The sequence below is a fragment of the Ruditapes philippinarum genome, unplaced genomic scaffold, assembly GCF_026571515.1.
Source record: "Ruditapes philippinarum isolate M1 unplaced genomic scaffold, ASM2657151v2 ctg693_1_1_1_1, whole genome shotgun sequence".
Classification (NCBI taxonomy): domain Eukaryota; kingdom Metazoa; phylum Mollusca; class Bivalvia; order Venerida; family Veneridae; genus Ruditapes; species Ruditapes philippinarum.
This window is the reverse complement of record NW_026865227.1, coordinates 163,054-183,653: the sequence shown is the minus strand read 5'-3', so window position 1 is coordinate 183,653 and position 20,600 is coordinate 163,054. Positions and strand designations below refer to the sequence as shown.

General features: G+C 35.0%; 2 protein-coding genes across 6 annotated transcripts in view; one reads left to right on the top strand and one right to left on the bottom strand.

Moving 5' to 3' along the window:
• The window catches only part of LOC132728269 (huntingtin-interacting protein 1-like), a 74,738-nt gene that overhangs the window by 13,533 nt on the left and 40,605 nt on the right, over positions 1-20,600 (bottom strand). For 4 of the 5 annotated variants that reach the window (XM_060713884.1, XM_060713881.1, XM_060713885.1 and 1 more), the window contains exons 20-30: positions 20,208-20,297; positions 19,442-19,528; positions 18,961-19,137; positions 16,742-16,920; positions 15,842-15,871; positions 7,168-7,257; positions 6,294-6,356; positions 3,866-3,966; positions 2,995-3,224; positions 2,483-2,544; positions 1,640-1,744 (exon numbers count right to left, since the gene is read on the bottom strand). In XM_060713884.1, the coding sequence (XP_060569867.1) occupies positions 1,640-1,744; positions 2,483-2,544; positions 2,995-3,224; positions 3,866-3,966; positions 6,294-6,356; positions 7,168-7,257; positions 15,842-15,871; positions 16,742-16,920; positions 18,961-19,137; positions 19,442-19,528; positions 20,208-20,297 (1,214 nt within the window). The remainder of the gene's footprint in view (positions 1-1,639; positions 1,745-2,482; positions 2,545-2,994; positions 3,225-3,865; positions 3,967-6,293; positions 6,357-7,167; positions 7,258-15,841; positions 15,872-16,741; positions 16,921-18,960; positions 19,138-19,441; positions 19,529-20,207; positions 20,298-20,600) is intronic. The other variant, XM_060713882.1, reaches the window with a different exon arrangement.
• On the top strand, positions 7,266-9,795 carry LOC132728270 (E3 ubiquitin-protein ligase TRIM71-like). Its single transcript, XM_060713887.1, has one exon. The coding sequence runs from the start codon at positions 7,617-7,619 to the stop codon at positions 9,306-9,308; it is 1,692 nt and encodes a 563-aa protein (XP_060569870.1). The 5' UTR covers positions 7,266-7,616; the 3' UTR covers positions 9,309-9,795.

Sequence of the window (20,600 nt, the reverse complement as noted above, 5' to 3'; positions counted from 1 at the left end):
AAAAGGTAATAACATTGACTTTGGATAACATTTTAAATATTCATATATTCTGATTACAGCCAAATGATAAAGGTTTTACAGTTGCTGGGATTTTCTAATTGTAGTTAAAGGAAATATAGCCGATCCAAGAGAATAAAATTTCTACATCAACATGAAAAATTTTTAATAATTTTTTTTAGAAGAATAACGGTACCATTTTTACATTTCATCTGGGTTTCCAAGTCATTACATTCCTTTGTTTAAATTAAAATATAATTTATAAATTTTGTACAGGAAATTTCCAAAAATTAAACATGTATGAACAAATAAAACATATACAGAAAAAATGAAGGAATAGTACATGTATAAATAATATGTACAGTTAAAATATTAGCCAGTTTCATACAACTTTACCAATCATTATGTATAACATCTGTGACATAATACAGAGTTTTTCTCAGCACATTGGGACCATCACCTAACTCCAAAAATTGGGAATTTTTACGATATTTAGACAAATCAGGAAAACTGAATTGAGTGACAATATTTTGTTTACAGCAAATAAGACAAAGAAATCAAATTAACCTACTTTTATATTTCACTCATAAAGCACATATTACAATTTGGACTGCAAGATAACAATTTTCAATGGCACAGTGCAGTTAAATGTAACAAAATGACGATAAAATTTTACTTAATTTATTATTTGATCCTTGAATTGGAAATTTTCTCCATGAATTTGGGGAAGAAAACATACTTTTTGGCATTGGGAACATGATCCAATGTCGGTCATCAAAATGCGCAAAAAAACAACAACACTGTTTTATTAAGGGACAAACAGCTGTAGTCAAATCATGTTGTGAAAGGGATTTAGTTTGTCTTTAGTAAATGTTGTAAATAAAAGAAATTAAAGCCAAATGGTGTACAATCCTTTTGTATTAAAATAGTCTTCACATGATTTTGTCACTAAGGCTTACATAATACTGCTTATTTAGTAAGTAGCCGAGTGTCCTATTATATTATGTCCCAGATAACATTATACAGTATAAGTTGCAGTTAGAATAAGATTCATTCTAATAGTAAGACAAAGCATTTGGCTCGTACATAAAATATTCTTATAAATTTTCATGAAACATTCCAGGACAAAATTTCACATGACAAAATTCAATTCAGTACCTAAATAACACTTCAACTTAACAGCTTTGGTAGCTTGTTGATGGATCAATGTAATGTCCTGAAGTGTTGAGGGGTGGATTTTTCTTTCCCAAAATTCCAAAATTTATTTACCCTTATCTTTATGGATTGTATGTAATGGACTTGCCCTGCTTTCAATTCGGAAGAGTCCATTATTATTTATAGGGATTTTATTATCAAAATACATAAACTGAGCACTAAACAAAATAAATCTGATTATAGCTAGATTATATGGCTATGCAAGCCTGCCTGGCTCCGTACTGGTAAATTTAGCAAGTCAATATTGCCAAAACATTCTGAGTAACTATAATCAGGATTTCAATTTCAAGATATACTAAAACCCTGCAGCAAACGTGTGTCTAGTCAAAGAGCTTGGCATAGTTTCTAAACCTGGCTTATAACGTTTATAGATTGTAAACAAATTAGCCAAATGCCTGATGTAATTCATAAATATTCATATACAAACCTGATCTCCCTCGGTCTCTGCGGCTAGGGTGTAATGTTGTTTCCTCAGCACTGACAACCTCTGTCTCTCTATCTCTAACTCACGTTCAAGCTCCAGCACTCTCACCTATAAATAAATATACAGAAAATCCTCACATTACTATGTATATGGTCACCTTAGTTAGTGCAATAACTGGTTAACTCCTATAAAATTTAGAAACCCATTAAAAGTAAATACAATAAGCTGACAATATCCCGCCAATACACATGTAACTTGACTACTTTAATACATCATGACAATCTTACACAGTTTGTATCTGCTAAAAATGATATTACGCTCATTTTTTTTTCTCTGTCAAATAGAGTTAAATTAGTAAAATATTTCAAAAGATTGACTACTCTAATGGTGATTTATCAATAATTGATAATGAGAAATGTTTATGATAAAATTGTAAAAAACGACCTTAGTTATTAAAGGACTGGCCCACTCTTTTTTAGAATTACCGATACATTCTGAACAATATTTTAAGAAATTTCCATTGGTCACATAGAAATTTATTTTTTAATAATAAAATTTTAAATTAAACACAACTATGACAAAATGTCAAGTTATTTTCATTTTTACCTGTTCACTGATTTGCATGTCACCTGACAGACCCTGGTTAGATCCCAATTTGACACTGTACACAGAGTTGAAGTTTAGGACACCAGACAATATCATAGCTTCTATTTGCAAAGAAATGTTCTATTTGCACTTAACATATATTATCTTGTCATTCCACTAAGATAAATATGCAGCTAATTCCACTTTTGATTTTCCTTTCTTATTAGGAAATCAAAATACAAATCGTATCAAAATACAAACCTGAGAATCCATTTCTTGTTTCTTGGTCTGTATCAGTGATAAATGTGTGAAATCCATCAGACCTATAATAGAGTAACAGCTTTTCATATACATCTATAGATAGACAATTTTGGTCGAAACACCTTTCATATCAATCATAAACTGGTCATTTTGATGGACTTTAAAGAATAAAATAAGAGCACTGCATGTGGCCATAACAGTTGTCTGTTATAAATGCTAAGCTAAAAAGGGGTATAACTCCAATATTATTGCTTTCAGAATTATGCCCCTTGTCTTAACAACTTTGTTATGATAAGCAAGTATTCCAAGATTCATGTTGATAACTTTTAAAATGTTTGAATAATTGGCTACATTAAAGTTTTTGCATGGCAACAACAACAACAACACAGCAATCATAATAGCTCCATTTCTTCTTCTAAACAGATGAGTTAACTAGAAATAATTTTAAAATGATCCAAAAAATGCATGGTAATGGCTTAATAAAATAGTTTCATATTAAAGGTACTACTTACTCTTCTCTTCAATAATCTGTGCTCCAGTTTTAACTGTAGCCACCACATTTCCTGTTGCCCTGGAAACACCCTTTGATGCATCTTGAACATTCTGTAATGCATTACTTCCCCTTTTTGCCTTCACACGTGATGAGACGACAAGCTGTGCCGTGGAGGCTGCGATCTCTTGTGAACATACAATCAGCTGCTCGAGTTTACCTTCTCCCTTAACTACCTTATCAGCTGCTTCCCTGTAAATCATGGTGAATCATGAATAATCATGGTAAATCATGGGTTAATTAAAAATAATCATAGTAAATCATGGGTTAATTAAAGATAATGATAGTAAATCATGGGTTAATTAAAGATAATCATAGTAAATCATGGCTAATCATGGTTAATTATAGATAATCATGATTAATCATGGATAATCACATATTATCATAGATAATGATGGTCAATTATAGATAATCATGGGTAATCATTAATTTATTCACATACATTTAACATCATCACCGTAATGACAGATACTCAAGTGCATTACTACATGATAATGCTCAGAATAAGGAAAGTTTACAGGCCCTATCACATCAGATGTTACATCACTAAAGCAATATTAATAACATCATGAAAACTACTTGTATTTTTCCTACAATTTATTGATGTGTTATAGTTTTGCACTAATTTTTGTTTATATGTTTACAACAGCAACCCCCACCCTCTCAAGTCTCATACTCAGCATTTTTGACAAAAATTTTGTAGCATTACCATTTATATTTAAGCTCTTTACATATTAACCAGAAAAAAATCCATGTGTTACATAGTACCCACATTTTTCTTATCTATTACAGGGTGTGGAAACCACATATTTATTACAGGGTAAAATACCTACATAAGTGTGGTAGCTCCCCAGCCAACAGCCTTTGCTGCTGATATAAAACCTTCCGTCCAGCGGTGATTCTTCTTGTAAAAATCTTTGGCCGTTGATGTTCCCTAAATTATGATAAAACATACATAATTACTATAACAAGAAACATGGCAATGCCATGAAACCAGGTTTTCAATTATCACCATTGTAGATAAATATGTTGTATTTGAAATACAAATACAAGCAACAAACAATGTAACTATGTGCAATGTAAAACATGAATAATGTAGGAGGAATTGCCACTGAAGAAGTGTTCACTATAATATTATGTATAAGGAAAAAAACAAAGGGCCATAATTAGGTCAAAAACTATCCAATCACAAAACCCCGACAATATGTGCCAGGGTGCTTGATGACAAAGCTTCTGTGAAAGTTTGAACAAAATCCGTTGAGAAATGTAGGACGAGTTCAGCACAGAAGAATTTGTTCACTATAATTATATTGATAATTCTTTATAATGAAAAACAAGTTACAAAGTAGACATGAAATAATATATCATATCTTTTTTAAATTACCTCCAAAGATGATATGACCTTTGACTGCCAAATCAAGTTAAAATCATGTAAACAGGATTTTCAATGTTAATGTCACTGTGACCTTGACCTTGGAGCCAGCCATGCGGAACATGCGTTCTGCACGTCATCTTGATGTGGTAAACATTTGTCTGAAGTTTCATCAAAATTCTTCAAAGGGTTGAAGAGTTACAGAGCGGACAGGATTTTCAATGTTAATGTCACTGTGACCTTGACCTTGGAGCCAGCCATGCGGAACATGCGTTCTGCACGTCATCTTGATGTGGTAAACATTTGTCTGAAGTTTCATCAAAATTCTTCAAAGGGTTGAAGAGTTACAGAGCGGACAGGATTTTCAATGTTAATGTCACTGTGACCTTGACCTTGGAGCCAGCCATGCGGAACATGCGTTCTGCACGTCATCTTGATGTGGTAAACATTTGTCTGAAGTTTCATCAAAATTCTTCAAAGGGTTGAAGAGTTACAGAGCGGACAGGATTTTCAATGTTAATGTCACTGTGACCTTGACCTTGGAGCCAGCCATGCGGAACATGCGTTCTGCACGTCATCTTGATGTGGTAAACATTTGTCTGAAGTTTCATCAAAATTCTTCAAAGGGTTGAAGAGTTACAGAGCGGACAGGATTTTCAATGTTAATGTCACTGTGACCTTGACCTTGGAGCCAGCCATGCGGAACATGCGTTCTGCACGTCATCTTGATGTGGTAAACATTTGTCTGAAGTTTCATCAAAAATTCTTCAAAGGGTTGAAGAGTTACAGAGCGGACCAGGATTTTCAATGTTAATGTCACTGTGACCTTGACCTTGGAGCCAGCCATGCGGAACATGCGTTCTGCACGTCATCTTGATGTGGTAAACATTTGTCTGAAGTTTCATCAAAATTCTTCAAAGGGTTGAAGAGTTACAGAGCGGACAGGATTTTCAATGTTAATGTCACTGTGACCTTGACCTTGGAGCCAGCCATGCGGAACATGCGTTCTGCACGTCATCTTGATGTGGTAAACATTTGTCTGAAGTTTCATCAAAATTCTTCAAAGGGTTGAAGAGTTACAGAGCGGACACAATTTCGTTTGACGCCCGCCCGCCCATCTGCCCAGCCGCCCATCCGCCCATCCGCGCCGCCATACCCAATCTAATAACCAGGATTTTCAAAATTGAAAACCTGGTTAACAAACAAAACATGGTTCATTAAGATTATCATAAGAAAAATATGCCAATTTCAGGTTGGATAAATATATTTCGTTAGAACAACATTTATGTTGTTAGAACAACATTCATGTTGTTGTTGTTGGGATTTATGTCACACTGATACTGTAATGGTCATATGTGGACTTTTAAGCTTTACTAGAGAAGGAAGACCTCAAATCAACCCTTCTGTGCATTATTTCAGGCATGAGCCAGCACATAAGTAGAAACACCAACAGCAGTGAACAGGAAGTGGTTTGATGTCAACTACCTTAACCACGCGGCAACTCATGTCCCTAATTCTGATGCATCAACTGTTTAAGGCAACCCCTAAGCCACAAGCTAGCAGAACCACTGACCATCCATAAAGCGGCTGGATAGCTTCCTTTCATTAATGAAGCAAAAGTCCCTTACTATATTCCAACCCACAGTGGTGAGGTGGAACTGATTCAAAATCAGTTAACCATAACCACTTGACTATGGAGGATCCTTAAATTACACAAGATATTATAATAATATTATAAGAAAATGAGAATCTAATACTAGAAGAATTCAGTAACAGTCTAATGAATTCCAATATAAAACTGAATAGCTAATGATGTAGAGTCTGGTCAGACATAAAGACGCCCAGGCTGGTAAGACATTATACTGGTGACACACAATTTTAACACCTACCCTTCCTTGGGCAACAATCTCTTGTTGAAGATCTCTAGATTTCTCTACCAGGATCTTTATACACTGTTAAAACAAAAACATTTTATAACTACTGTATATTAATAAACACCAAAATAAAATAACACATTTTACAAAATGGCAGCCAAATATAATCTCAAGTATTTTGCACAGTTAAAAAAATGTATCATTTTATCATAATTTTTTTTTTATTTGTGAAAAAATCAGATGTCACAATTGGCTCTATTAAGATAATAAAGTGACTTTTCAGCTTGTACAGTAGTAGTGACTTCCTTGGTCTACCTGATTTCCTCAGACAGAAACAGGTACCAAAGAGAGACATTATCATCTTTCCTTGCTGGATATCTTTCATTTTTTTTATATAAAATAAAATCCTCTTTTGGGATTCAAACACACAATAAAAGTGTGGCAGCTAAGGTCAAGTGAAAATAAATATGTCATCAATTCTTGTTCACTAGTAAAATCACCAATAACTTCAAAATAAAACAAATCAAGCATTTGTCTGATAACTTCAAAAAAGAATAAATCAAGCATTTATCTATCTAGAGTTACATAAAATATTATATCAACAATTGAACTTTATTCAAAATTTCAAAATTGCATTGTTTACTTTCATATAAAAAAAAATGTATTATCAAAAGAGGTTACTTAGTTTAAGGTAATAAAACTCAGCTTTCTTAAAACTGAAAATAAAACTGATCATAAACTCCACTATGGGAAACTATCTTTGCATGATTTCAAACTGCCAATAAAAGGTTAATTATTTTGCTGACTGTCAAGAAATTCAAAGTACATATCAATTTACCAAAATGTCAATTATCTTGTCGATGAAAATGGTTTAATATCAAATTCTCACCTTCATAAGGTCAGTGCAAGCATCAAGAATACGTTCGTTCACTTCAAGCTGAACCCCTGAATCTCCTTCCCTTGTTTTTTGCAACATTTCCTGTGAAACATTATCAAATCTGTTAAGACACTTTAATATAACTTCATCTACTTTACAAAACTTTCCGACGGAAAAAAAATGAACCGTCCAATTAAAGTTTTACACAAGTGACGATTAAGCGTTATTTTTGCAAATCTAATCAAATGACAAAGATTGGTTACTTAAATATCAAGCAAAATCTTCTCAATTGACAACACTCCCGAAAAACAAACCTTTTGTATACATAAACATGTTATTGTTTGAATGACTCACTAGCAAAAATGATGGGACACTAAAATGCCACAAGCTTGCTATAAAACCCTGCCCATGTATTATAATTCCCCTTAAAACTTTCAGTCACATTGCCTAGGAAAGAAGTCATGTCCTTATCAAAAATTTCTGTTAGTGAAGATGTTTACCATCTGGATTTGGAAAAAAGGGATTGTGACCCCTGTAAAAGGGATGGAACAAATAAAAAATCAAGCTATTTTTGTTTTGATTGCACGGAATACTTGTGCCAAGGATGTTATCAATTTCACAAAAAGCTACGGGTCCTGCAACACCATATTTTTCAAGATCTGCAGAAAATGCCGAGGGATTCTGCTAAACTGAAGGATATATACGTAGACAAATGTCCTTCACATTCTGACAAAGTCATCGATTACTTCTGCGACTCCTGTGACCAACTTTGCTGCTATATTTGTTATCGTACCAGTCACTGCAGTTGTCCCAAGGTTGCCAATATTCAAAGTCAGGTATACGGTCTAGGAGACAGTGAAGAGTTTAAAGAACTGGACGGCATGTTGACTGAAATGGATTCAGACTTAACCAAAATCCGAGCACGTTATATCAAAAACACCCAGAAGAGGAATGCACTGAAACAAAGATCTTTGGCAAAAATTAAAAAGGAACGTGAGGAAGTGAAAAAAATGTTTGACCAGTTAGAAACGGAAATGAAATTTACTCTTGATCAGAAAGACAGACTGGACAATAGTAAGCTGGAACTGGTGAATAAACAGTGTGATATTCTCGCTTCTGATATACGCACCCTTAGATCACACCTAAGTAACGCTAAACCTAACGAGAAATTTGTAGTGATGAAAAAGGCTAAGAACTATGTGCCAGTGATAAAAGATGGACTAACTAAGGTCAATGCAGATAATGAGATACAGGAGTACGAGTTCGAGCCAAGCAAAGAGCTTTCCGAAATGAAAAAGACTGTGATTACAATGGGTCTTTTACTTCTACAAAGCTCCAAGACCAAAAGAGCAACAGAGTTCCGAGCGAGTATAAATATCAAAGGCAATATGGAACGACAATGCGATGCCTACGGACTTTGTTTAGTTAATGAGCACATGCTGGTTATTTGTGATCACTACAATATGTCCCTTAAAGTGGTCGATACCAAACAGAACAGTGTGTTGTCAGTTTTCGCTCTCCCCGCCCAACCTAATGATGTAACAACAGTCAAGGATGACCATGTTGCTGCCACTTTACAATCTGACAAAAAGATTAAAATTCTGTCAGTTTCCAGAGCTGGTACACTAACAAATGAACAAGAGATAAGCGTGGACGGTAATATACAAGGTATTGCATATGCTGATGGAAACTTTTACGTTACCTTCGACAAACCAGACAGCAAACTCCAAATCATGGACATGAATGGGCGTGTTTATAGGACATTCAAAGCAAACGCTAACGGTGGGGCGCTTTTCTATCGTCCATGGAATATAGCCCTAAGCCCTGACCAAAGTCATATGTATATTTCTGACTTTGGTAACGGCACCGTGACATGTATGGCCCTGGACGGAAAAGTCGTGGCGTGTTACTGGGATAAAGAGCTTAAGGGACCAAAGGGACTGACGGTAGACAAGGATGGTTCGGTTTACGTCTGTGGATCAGAGTCCAACAATATACACCAACTAACATCTAACTGCCAGAAGATACAGATTCTACTACATAGATTCCATGGTATCCAAGGAAACACATGTATCGCTTACTGTGGCAAAACAAACAGACTTTATGTGGAATGGTACAACCGAAATGAAATAAAAGTGTATGAGTTGAAATAATCATTATACAGATTTAGAATAGACATTTAGCAAAGTCTATAAAGTTTAACATGATAAGAGAAAAGGGAGAATATTTAGGACTTATTTATTTCATAGTAAATTTTATAGTGTAATTTCTTTATTATAGACTAGATAAGTAAAGTAGTACATGGACAAAAGGGATTATCTCCAAAATATCGCAAGAAAAATCAGATTGATTCAAGTGTTACCACAGAGGATTTCATCAACTTAATCATAGTGTCTTGTGACCTCTTGCTTACAAAAGTTGTTAAATTTCTTTCACAATCTGTATGCTTAACAATATTTTGACATTTAATTTACACCTTTATAAGATAATACTGACATTTATTATTATTTCTTCTCAATTACATGTCATGTCATTTTAAAGAGCTGTTAATTCAAGTGTACATAAACTATTCAAGGATGTTTACATGATTTTTTTCCTTTTCCTTAAAATAATTTTCCCACTGTCTTAACAACCTTTATAAGGTTAGTAATAAAGATGTATGTCTGTGTCAAAAAATTTCTATAGTGTTTAAGTGGCTTTATATACTGCAATAAAGTATGAAGAATTTTTTGTTTTCTTTTTGCTTTCAACCTTTACAATGAAAAATTTGCCAATTAAAATGGACTTGTACAAGTTCGAATTTGGACTAGACTAATGTGAAGTTGGGTGATTTTAGTTTCTAAAATGACAAAATTAAACACTCATCAGTATTAAAGGTTGATCTATGTACATCAATCTGCAGGCAAAATTTTGCATTAGCTCCTCCCTACACTATTTGTCACTTCCATTTCAATTAATAAAAAATTAATTAAAGTATTAATTAGTACAATTGTAAATGTTTTTTATATTTATGCACAAGGACATCAGAGGTTTAATAGCATTTACTCCTATTGTCATAAGGCAGCTAGATCCTGAGCAATCACTCTTCCATGACGGATTTTTACATCAGTAAATTAGCAGCCAAAATTATCGCCCACCCTCTCAGAAACCGATTTACACCTCGGCAAAGTGAAGCAATGTAGATAACATCTCTTGCTCAAGAAAAATAGCACTGTCCTAGACAAGGCTCGAACTTCGGACCTCTTGATCACATGGCAGTTGTCAGAACACTTGACCACTCAGCTGTAGTAAAACATTTATGTCTGAATATAATTTCCACACAATGGACCTCAATGTTGAAGATATTGAACTTTTTTTTTTCATTTCATGCATATTAATTTTGAAGTATTTCTTTTTCTTATACAAGTGTGTAAGTGTGTTTTTTTAATAACGACTTCAAAGTACAAGCTAAAAAAGTCTAGATGTTCGTTTCACTACCAGTATGAGTACAGAAATAAAACCTACTAAAAAGTTGTACAATTACATGTAGTTTAGTGCACAGTGCAAAAAACTAAACAACCAATTTTTTACTAGTATTATATTTTACATTCTAACACGACCCGCATTTTTCCCTATTGAACATAGAAGAACCGAAAGTGTGTGTTATTATGCAATAGAGTCACTGTTTGACGTTCTATATTTAGACATGTGACGTAATCATTATACATGATACGTAACCACTATAAAATCCGACGCGCTGACAATAAGTACGGAAACAAATCAGGCGCAATTTTGCTTAATAGCAGGTACGGCAGCATTTTTTTTGGTTATGTCGTGTTAGAATCGAAATAATATATCCAAATCGGTGATTTTATCGCTGGATAACATCACTGTTTGTCGTTCGGATGCGCATCATTATATCACTCGGGCTACGCCCTCGTCATATAATTCCTCGTATCCGAACTCCAAACAGTGATGTTATTGAGCGATAAAATCACAGTTTGGGATATATTATTTTTTAAGTATAGCCAAAGTGTCTATCTTTACAAAAATATCCATACTACATCAAAGTTTAAATAAATTATTTAAGTATTTGTTTTTTTTTTCTTTTTAAATATTTCATACATGCATGTACATTGTACATTTAGTTAAATTTTTTCCACATAACATAATTATGTAACATTTATAAGAAACAGGATAATGAAAACTAAAAACACGCAAAAAACAGAGTCAATTGAATTAACAGCAATATAAAAAATAACAAGAACAAGTTATATGTATTCCTGTGCCATGTCCAGTGGTTGACAACTTTTAACAGATTGACAAGCCTATTATGTACAATAAGCAAGGTAATAGTAGATAAGAATATTAAATATCTGTTAAAGATTCATTTAAGTTATTTAGTAACATAAACTTAATGTCACTTGTGAGGTAAAGATTTAAGACACATCAACTCAAGTAAGGTCTTGTGGCCACTTTTCAGCTTTACTGGTGCAGAAGGACCATATGTGACACTGTACATTATTTCAATAGGTGTCCCTTTGCACATTATTTAAGTAGGTCTCCTTCTGTCCATTATTTCAGTAGGTGCCCCTCTGTACAATATTTCAGTAGGTGCCCCTTTGTTCATAATTTCAGTAGGTGCCCCTCAGTTCATTATTTCAGTAGGTGCCCCTCTGTCCATTATTTCAGTAGGTGCCCCTCTGTCCATTATTTCAGTAGGTGCCCCTCTGTCCATTATTTCAGTAGGTGCCCCTCTGTCCATTATTTTAGTAGGTGCCCCTCTGTCCATTATCTCAGTAGGTGCCCCTCAATCCATTATTTCAGTAGGTGCCCCTCTGTCCATTATTTCAGTAGGTGTCCCTTTGCACAATATTTCAGTAGGTGCCCCTTTGTCCATTATCTCAGTAGGTGCCCCTCAGACCATTATTTCAGTAGGTGCTCCTCTGTCCATTATTTCAGTAGGTGCCCCTCTGTCCATTATCTCAGTAGGTGCCCCTCTTAATTATTTCAGTAGGTGCCCCCTGTACATTATTTCAGTAGGTGCCCCTCTGTCCATTATTTCAGTAGGTGCCCCCTGTACATTATTTCAGTAGGTGCCCCTCTATACAATATTTCAGTTGGTGCCCCTTTGTCCATAATTTTAGTAGGTGCCCCTCTGTCCATTATCTCAGTAGGTGCCCCTCAGTCCATTATTTCAGTAGGTGCTCCTCTGTCCATTATTTCAGTAGGTGCCCCTCTTAATTATTTCAGTAGGTGCCCCTCTGTCCATTATTTAAGTAGGTGCCCCCTGTACATTATTTCAGTTGGTGCTCCTCTGTCCATTATTTCAGTAGGTGCCCCTCTGTCCATTATCTCAGTAGGCGCCCCTCTTAATTATTTCAGTAGGTGCTCCTCTGTCCATTATTTCAGTAGGTGCCCTCTTAATTATTTCAGTATGTGCCCCTCTGTCCATTATTTCAGTAGATGCCCCCTGTACATTATTTCAGTAGGTGCCCCTCTGTACATTATTTCAGTAGGTGCCCCTCTATACAATATTTCAGTAGGTGCCCCTTTGTCCATTATCTCAGTAGGTGCCCCTCAGACCATTATTTCAGTAGGTGCTCCTCTGTCCATTATTTCAGTAGGTGCCCCTCTGTCCATTATCTCAGTAGGTGCCCTCTTAATTATTTCAGTAGGTGCTCCTCTGTCCATTATTTCAGTAGGTGCCCCTCTTAATTATTTCAGTAGGTGCCCCTCTGTCCATTATTTCAGTAGATGCCCCCTGTACATTATTTCAGTAGGTGCCCCTCTGTCCATTATTTCAGTAGGTGCCCCCCTGTACATTATTTCAGTAGGTGCCCTCTATACAATATTTCAGTAGTTGCCCCTTTGTCCATAATTTTAGTAGGTGCCCCTCTGTCCATTATCTCAGTAGGTGCCCCTCAGTCCATTATTTCAGTAGGTGCTCCTCTGTCCATTATTTCAGTAGGTGCCCCTCTTAATTATTTCAGTAGGTGCCCCTCTGTCCATTATTTCAGTAGGTGCCCCCTGTACATTATTTTCAGTAGGTGCTCCTCTGTCCATTATTTCAGTAGGTGCCCCTCTGTCCATTATCTCAGTAGGCGCCCCTCTGTCCATTATTTCAGTAGGTGCTCCTCTGTCCATTATTTCAGTAGGTGCCCTCTTAATTATTTCAGTAGGTGCCCCCTGTACATTATTTCAGTAGGTGCTCCTCTGTCCATTATTTCAGTAGGTGCCCCTCTGTCCATTATCTCAGTAGGTGCCCTCTTAATTATTTCAGTAGGTGCTCCTCTGTCCATTATTTCAGTAGGTGCCCCTCTTAATTATTTCAGTAGGTGCCCCTCTGTCCATTATTTCAGTAGATGCCCCCTGTACATTATTTCAGTAGGTGCCCCTCTGTCCATTATTTCAGTAGGTGCCCCCCTGTACATTATTTCAGTAGGTGCCCCTCTGTCCATTATTTCAGAAGGTGCCCCTCTGTACATCATTTCATTAGGTGCCCCTCTGTCCATTATTTCAGTAGCTGCCCCTCTGTACATTATTTCAGTAGGTGCCCCTTTGTCCATAATTTCAGTAGGTCCCCTCTGTCCATTATCTCAGTAGGTTCAACTCAGTCCATTATTTCAGTAGGTGCTCCTCTGTCCATTATTTCAGTAGGTGCCCCTCTTAATTATTTCAGTAGGTGCCCCTCTGTCCATTATTTCAGTAGGTGCCCCCTGTACATTATTTCAGTAGGTGCCCCTCTGTCCATTAATTCAGTAGGTGCCCCTCTGTCCATTATCACAGTAGGTGCCCGTCTGTACATTATTACAGTAGGTGCCCCTCGGTCCATTATTTCAGTAGGTGCCCCTCTGTCCATTATTTCAGAAGGTGCCCCTCTGTACATCATTTCAGTAGGTGCCCCTCTGTCCATTATTTCAGTAGCTGCCCCTCTGTACATTATTTCAGTAGGTGCTCCTCTGTACATTATTTCAGTAGGTGCCCCTCTGTACATTATTTCAGTAGGTGCCACTCTTTACATTATTTCAGTTAGATGCACCTCTGTACATTATTTCAGTAAGGGTCCCCCTGTACATTATTTCAGTAGGTGTCCTTCTGTACATTATTTCAGTAGGTGCTCCTCTGTCCATTATTTCAGTAGGTGTCCCTCTTTACATTATTTCAGTAGGTATCCCTATGCACATTATTTCAGTAGGTGTCCCTTTGCACATTATTTCAGTAGGTGCCCCTCTGTACATTATTTCAGCAGGTGTCCCTCTGTTTATTATTTCAGTAGGTGCCTCTATGTACATTATTTCAGAAGAGGTCCCTCTACATTATTTCAGTAGGTGCCCCTCTCTGTACATTATTTCAGTAGGTGCCACTCTGTACATTATTTCAGTAGGTGTCCTTATGTACATTGTTTCAGGTATCCCTCTGTATATTATTTCAGGGAAAAAAGACCACAAATCTGTTAACTAAATAGATAGCTTTCTCATATGCTTACTAGGCCTCATATATTTATTTACCAAGCATTTAGCTGACAATATTTTGGTTTATGCTGGTCATTTAAAAGCTTATTATTTTGATCCTTATATAACAATACCACCTGCCAACCTTTCACTAGCTTACAATAGATAATAAACCTTAAGGTTAAAAAAATCAGGCAATTGTATTGAAACATTGCCACACTGTAACAATATCTTAATATTAAGAGACTTTGATAGAGTATCTAAATTAGATAAATAATACAGTTTTATTTAATTTTACCCATAAAATATGGTGCTATATCAGTCAAATAAATTTCATATTTTTTAAGAATAAATATGGAATATAAATATGAAAGTGGGAGGAGTCAAAACTCATATTTATTTTACGGGACTTCTTTCGCCATTTTGTTTGAAAAATCTGAAAATTCAAAACAAATTTTTGTCGAATTTTGTTTTGAAAACTATCTAGAATGATAGAAAACGCTCTAACTAAGAAAATAAATCCGAACACCAATATCTTTAATTCAGTCATTAACACTGTACAGACGTTTAAAGAGTTGTTAACGTGACGTCACAATGTAGCGCTAAACATCACGTGCAAAACAAGACAATAATTATATTACTGCGAGCTGTACTTGTAATTGCAGTCAAGTAAGGGGGTTCGTAACCATTTTTCTTTGATATTGAAATTAAATAAAAAGGTTATTTTTTCGTTTTTCGTGAAATATGGTATATATTATCACTCAACATGATAAAATGCCACATATTTTCACTCGCCGTCCCGGCTCGTGAAAATATGTGGCATTTTATCATGTTTCGTGAAAATATATTCCATATTTCACTCAAACGAAAAAATATCCTCTTAAAATTATGATTTTCTTAAGGATGTTTAACATTTTTCTAGCACATTACAGCTGCTTGATAAGTAGAATTTGTACTGCCAAATTTTCTTGTTTCTTAAAGAAATAAGCACAGGATTTTTTAATTCTATGTTCTTGAAAATATGAAAAAAAAAATTTACCATGGAGTATGAACAATGGTTGAGCTGTCTGCCTCTCAACTGAGAGGTCTTGGGTTTGAGCCATATTTTGGGTACAAGCATGTCTTGTAATGGTTCAATGATGAGAGATACAAGTAAAAGTATCAAATAAGGTAAAAGCTTTCATCACAACGGAAATCAAATAAACAATGTTTAAATAAAACATGAAAATTGAACAACTGTTTACTGTACATACGAGGGCTGTCTGGAACATTTCTATACAAGTCTATAAAATAAATATAAGCAGTCATATCAATATGATGATTGATTATAAGTATTGATAAAAGTAATATTCACAAAGCGCCAGTCACCATGGCAACAAGATAAACAGTTCACGGAGCACTTTTATTCCATTACAATAGCTTCTCGGATAAAAAGTTGATAAAAATTGCAATTTTAGTGCAAACAATTTTTCGTTCATATGACACCATTGTGTGACATTCATTGAATATCATGACATCATATAGAAATAAACAACTTATTAATGACGGTAAGATGCATTGAATGATCGTCAATTTCAAGGACAGATAGAATCTTAATGTTATGATATTAAACTTCTTGGTAACTCTTAATATGACCCTAACCGAGACTTAGGCCTTTATTTTTTAAACTGATTAAGTAGCACGGGTGACAGCGTATCGGCTTTTGATGGCTTGTGGTATATGAAATACATGCAATAATGGCAAAATAACATAACATGTATAAATTATTCACCAGATAGGTACCATGGCTGTTGTAAGCTGGAGAAATGGAATAGCGGGTAGGTCACAAGGTGGGACGTCAGAGCTCTTATTGATATACGACACGAAGGGCGAATAGTTTCTCTTTAACATTATTGTGATGATGAAACATAGGTTCATCTCTATAACTGGGATTCAAGAGTGAGACGTTGATATGTCAAACACCAAATTTCCCACACCCATGGAATCTAAACAATGAAAAGAAGAAAACATTTCTTATTGGCCCTTTTGCTGAGAATGAAGTGGGAATAGCATTGAGAAAAGTTTATTTATTCAGCGTAACTACGCAAATGGTGATTGATTGGTAATGTTTGCTTTCGATTGGAACTGGCACAAACACTAAACTTATCACAAACCTGTATCTTAGCAGCGGCTTGTTCGATGGCTTTACTTGTCAGTTGCATCTCACTATCAACCATGTCTCCTATCTCCTCTGTTTTAACATCGTCTGATTTAGGCACCAGCTCTTCTGTCAGGCTCATCAACTGTTTGATATGATTCACAGTGGCCGACACCTCCGATGATATGTTTCCACCTTAACAAAATATGACATGATTATTTCTAGAGTGTGTTTAGAGATTTTTAGAGTGTGTCAAAGTTTGATTTAAAAAAATTTAATATTGTCATCTTAGTACAGTAACGGTTAACTCCCATTAAATTCAATAGGAGATAGCTTGGTACAGCACTACAGTAACAATATGTCAAGTTTAAAGCTTTTTCTGTATGATGTCTTAAACAATCTGGGAAAATGGGCAAATTTCAAAGTAATAAAAAAAATATGACAATTTTCAGAACATTATTGTATGACAGTAGACTATCACAAATAAATGTAAAGCTACATGATTGTATAAAATTGATATATCTTTCAACTGGACTTGTACCATTTACATTGAAATGAAACAAATCTGTTGAAAGTAAAATTTATCTTAAATATATCATTATTGATGCACTAGTCATTTGTGCCGCCGTCACATCTGCCCCTTAGATAATCATAACCCTGATTTTTATCTTATCACATGGACTTCAAGGTGGTAGAATTCCTAACCAAAGGTCCCAGCTCTGTGTATTGGAAATATCAAAACCATCATCAACCCATCAGTGCAAGTCAAAACTTCCCTCATTTCCCAAACAACCCCAAACCCTCCCCTCAGAGAAAATGAAAAGGTAAAAGTTACAAATCACTGGTACAAAAACAATGTAAAACAAGAAACATTGTATTGCCATGAAACCATGTTTTCAATGGAAACCATTTTTTTATCTTATTTACAGTGACCTTGACACCATGTGCCCAAAGAAATCCGAAACATGGTCTCCACATAAGTTTGTTATATACCAAATTTGATTACAATATCTTGATCCAAACTCTAGTTATCAATCTGATACCACTGTTTAATGCCCGCCCGACCACCTTAATGCCCGCTATTCACCAATCTTATACTGCGAATTCACTTATATTCGTGGGCATGAAATTTCGTGGTTTTATCAAAACGGGCATTTTCGTGGGTTCTTAAATTCGTGGATTTTCTTTTTCTTGTTAAAAAAAATTCAGTAACCTAATGCAAAGTAATCTTAAACTTACTCGCCGAAATTTTTTTCTTAAAACATGTACATACAATGTATCTTTACTTGTCACACAGCCCTTGTCAATAAATTTAATCATTGCCTCTGGGCATAACTCTAATATAGCACAGTTACTGCCGATAATTGACTGCAATTAACACTTTTATGTGACATGATATGCACCTCTATTGGACACACTGCCCATGTAATTCGCCGATGTAAACATCGCATGATTTACACCAGATATTTGACAGTAACTAAACGCAACGTCACAGCGACTGTGTAAATTTACATGCATATAAATTAATCTCGGTAAATAACACGAGTATATGTGGATCTTGTAAAAGTCGGTGGCATCTTTTGATGTTTACGGAATAGCATTCGCACAAATACAGATTAAAATTCATATAAACTGGATCATTTAAAAACAACAAAAGAATGTACAATAAATCTGATTTAGCGATCGTATTTTTTTTTATAGTTTTGTGTTCTTACGACATTAATAACAAAGACTTTTTTTTAAATTATTAAGAGCAAACTGACAATTTTTATTAGCGCTAATTATTGCACTGCCTGGGTTCCCATATTTAGTCGATTATGTCAAGTATTCTTGTTAACACAATCAAGTCCTAGTAGACTACATCGATCAAATATGTATATGCGACATTTGTGACAGTAAATTGAGGACATATAATCGAGTTTTCTTTCAAGTTTCTTAAATATTGCAAACAGATTTAATATGTCATTAACCTGATTATCTGTCTGTATTTACATCCATTTCACGAAAAATATCGGCCGGAAAAGAGCAGACACATGTTTGTAATATATAGAACAAAGACTGGGTAAGAAGTATTTGTTGGGATAAAAGTTGGTCGGATCTTAAATTCGTGGATTGACCTACCAACGAAAACCACGAAAATTCGTGCCCCACGAATAATAATGATTTTACAGTAACCAGAATTTTCACAACTGAAGACATGGTTAAAATGACAGAATAAATCGGATAATAAAATACCTTTCTCAACAGCAGCAAGAAGTGTTAGACCACTTTCCCCAGCAGACCTACAATGATTGGCTAAATGTTGGCCCGATTCTATCTCCGCAGTAGACTGTGATGTTGCTATACCATGTATTACACAGTCGCCTAGGTGATGGGAAAATCCTGTTATACATTCCACTAAATTCTCTAAGTCTGGAAAACAAAGCGAAAACAATACTTTATAAACAATGACAGTACATTTTTTCCTAACAATTTTAGATAAAGAGTCAGTTTTTTTATTTAAGTTACACAAAAATGCCAAGAAAAATTATTGAAATATTAAAAGATTTAACTATAAGCCTTATGTTTTCATATTTCACTCTATATGCAAGCTGGAAATCTTCCTCACACAAATGAACCCAACGTCCCTGACAGGGTGAAAGGCAAGAGATTCTATGACAGTGAACTTAACCAATAATGACCCTATAATGTACATGTATATTATACAGTGATATACCTTTCTTATCTGCAGAATAAACAGTGTTTGCAGATTCCAATTTTTCTAAACTTTTTATCACAGGCTCTGCTCTAAGTAAAAGGAATTCTGTAAATAGAAAAAGGAACAATATGAGACATGATTATCAAAGGCTGATGAATTAATTTGTTGATGTTTACATATTCTACACTGTAATTTAATAAAGGAGATAAAAAAGTGTTTATAATAAATGTAGACAATTGTTTATGCAAAAAGGAATTATGTGGAAAATTGCAATAATTGAACTCGGAGAAAACAAGTGTTTTTCTTATAAGATGGCTTTTATATTTTAGGTACATATGTAATAACAGAATGATGAACTTTCACCTACAAATTATACTATCATATTATTTTTACAGTTTAACCTCAATACAGGGTCCCTCTGAAGACCAATGACCTTAAAAAAACAGTTTCAGAAATGTCCAAATCAAGACATCACAAAAAATTAAACATCTCTGCAACAATTAAAATCTTTATCTCCCAAAGGCGGTTGTTCTACAGAGGTTTTACTGTATATGCTCCTCTCTATAACATAATATTCTCTGTTATCACCTTTTTTCTTAAATTAAAGACTGACAAATATAGTTTGTTATCTATAAATTATCTGTAATATTGTCCCATCAAACCATTGCTTAAAAACAACAGTTTACTGCCTTATACACTTAAAAAATTTCCAATTTTATATACTTAATAGCAAAAATAATTCTTTCTAAAGCCCCTGCATATTTTATAACATCAATATATTTACCTGCTGTACATCGTGCTGTGGTGAATGTCTGATTGTGAAACTGGTCTAATGCATCCTGTATAAAAGCACGGCCCTCAGCTATACTGCTACCTGTAAAATAAAATGGTCACTGCTTATTAGAGGTAAAAGAACAAAGCAACAGAATTTATTATAAAACTGTGGCTTTAACCCCTACCCTGCTGGAAACAACAGTGATTAGCCCTTGCCACCAGTATAGAGCCAGACAAACCTGCACATACGGGTAGTCTGGCCAGGCTCAATACTGTTGGCCAACTTAACTTTTTAAACTTTCACCTTGATTGATCAAAACATTGATAATGGTCCGTTGCAAAAATGGAGGCTGGATGAGTCCAATTAGAAAATTCAGCAGGTTAAGCCTCAACTTCTTATACT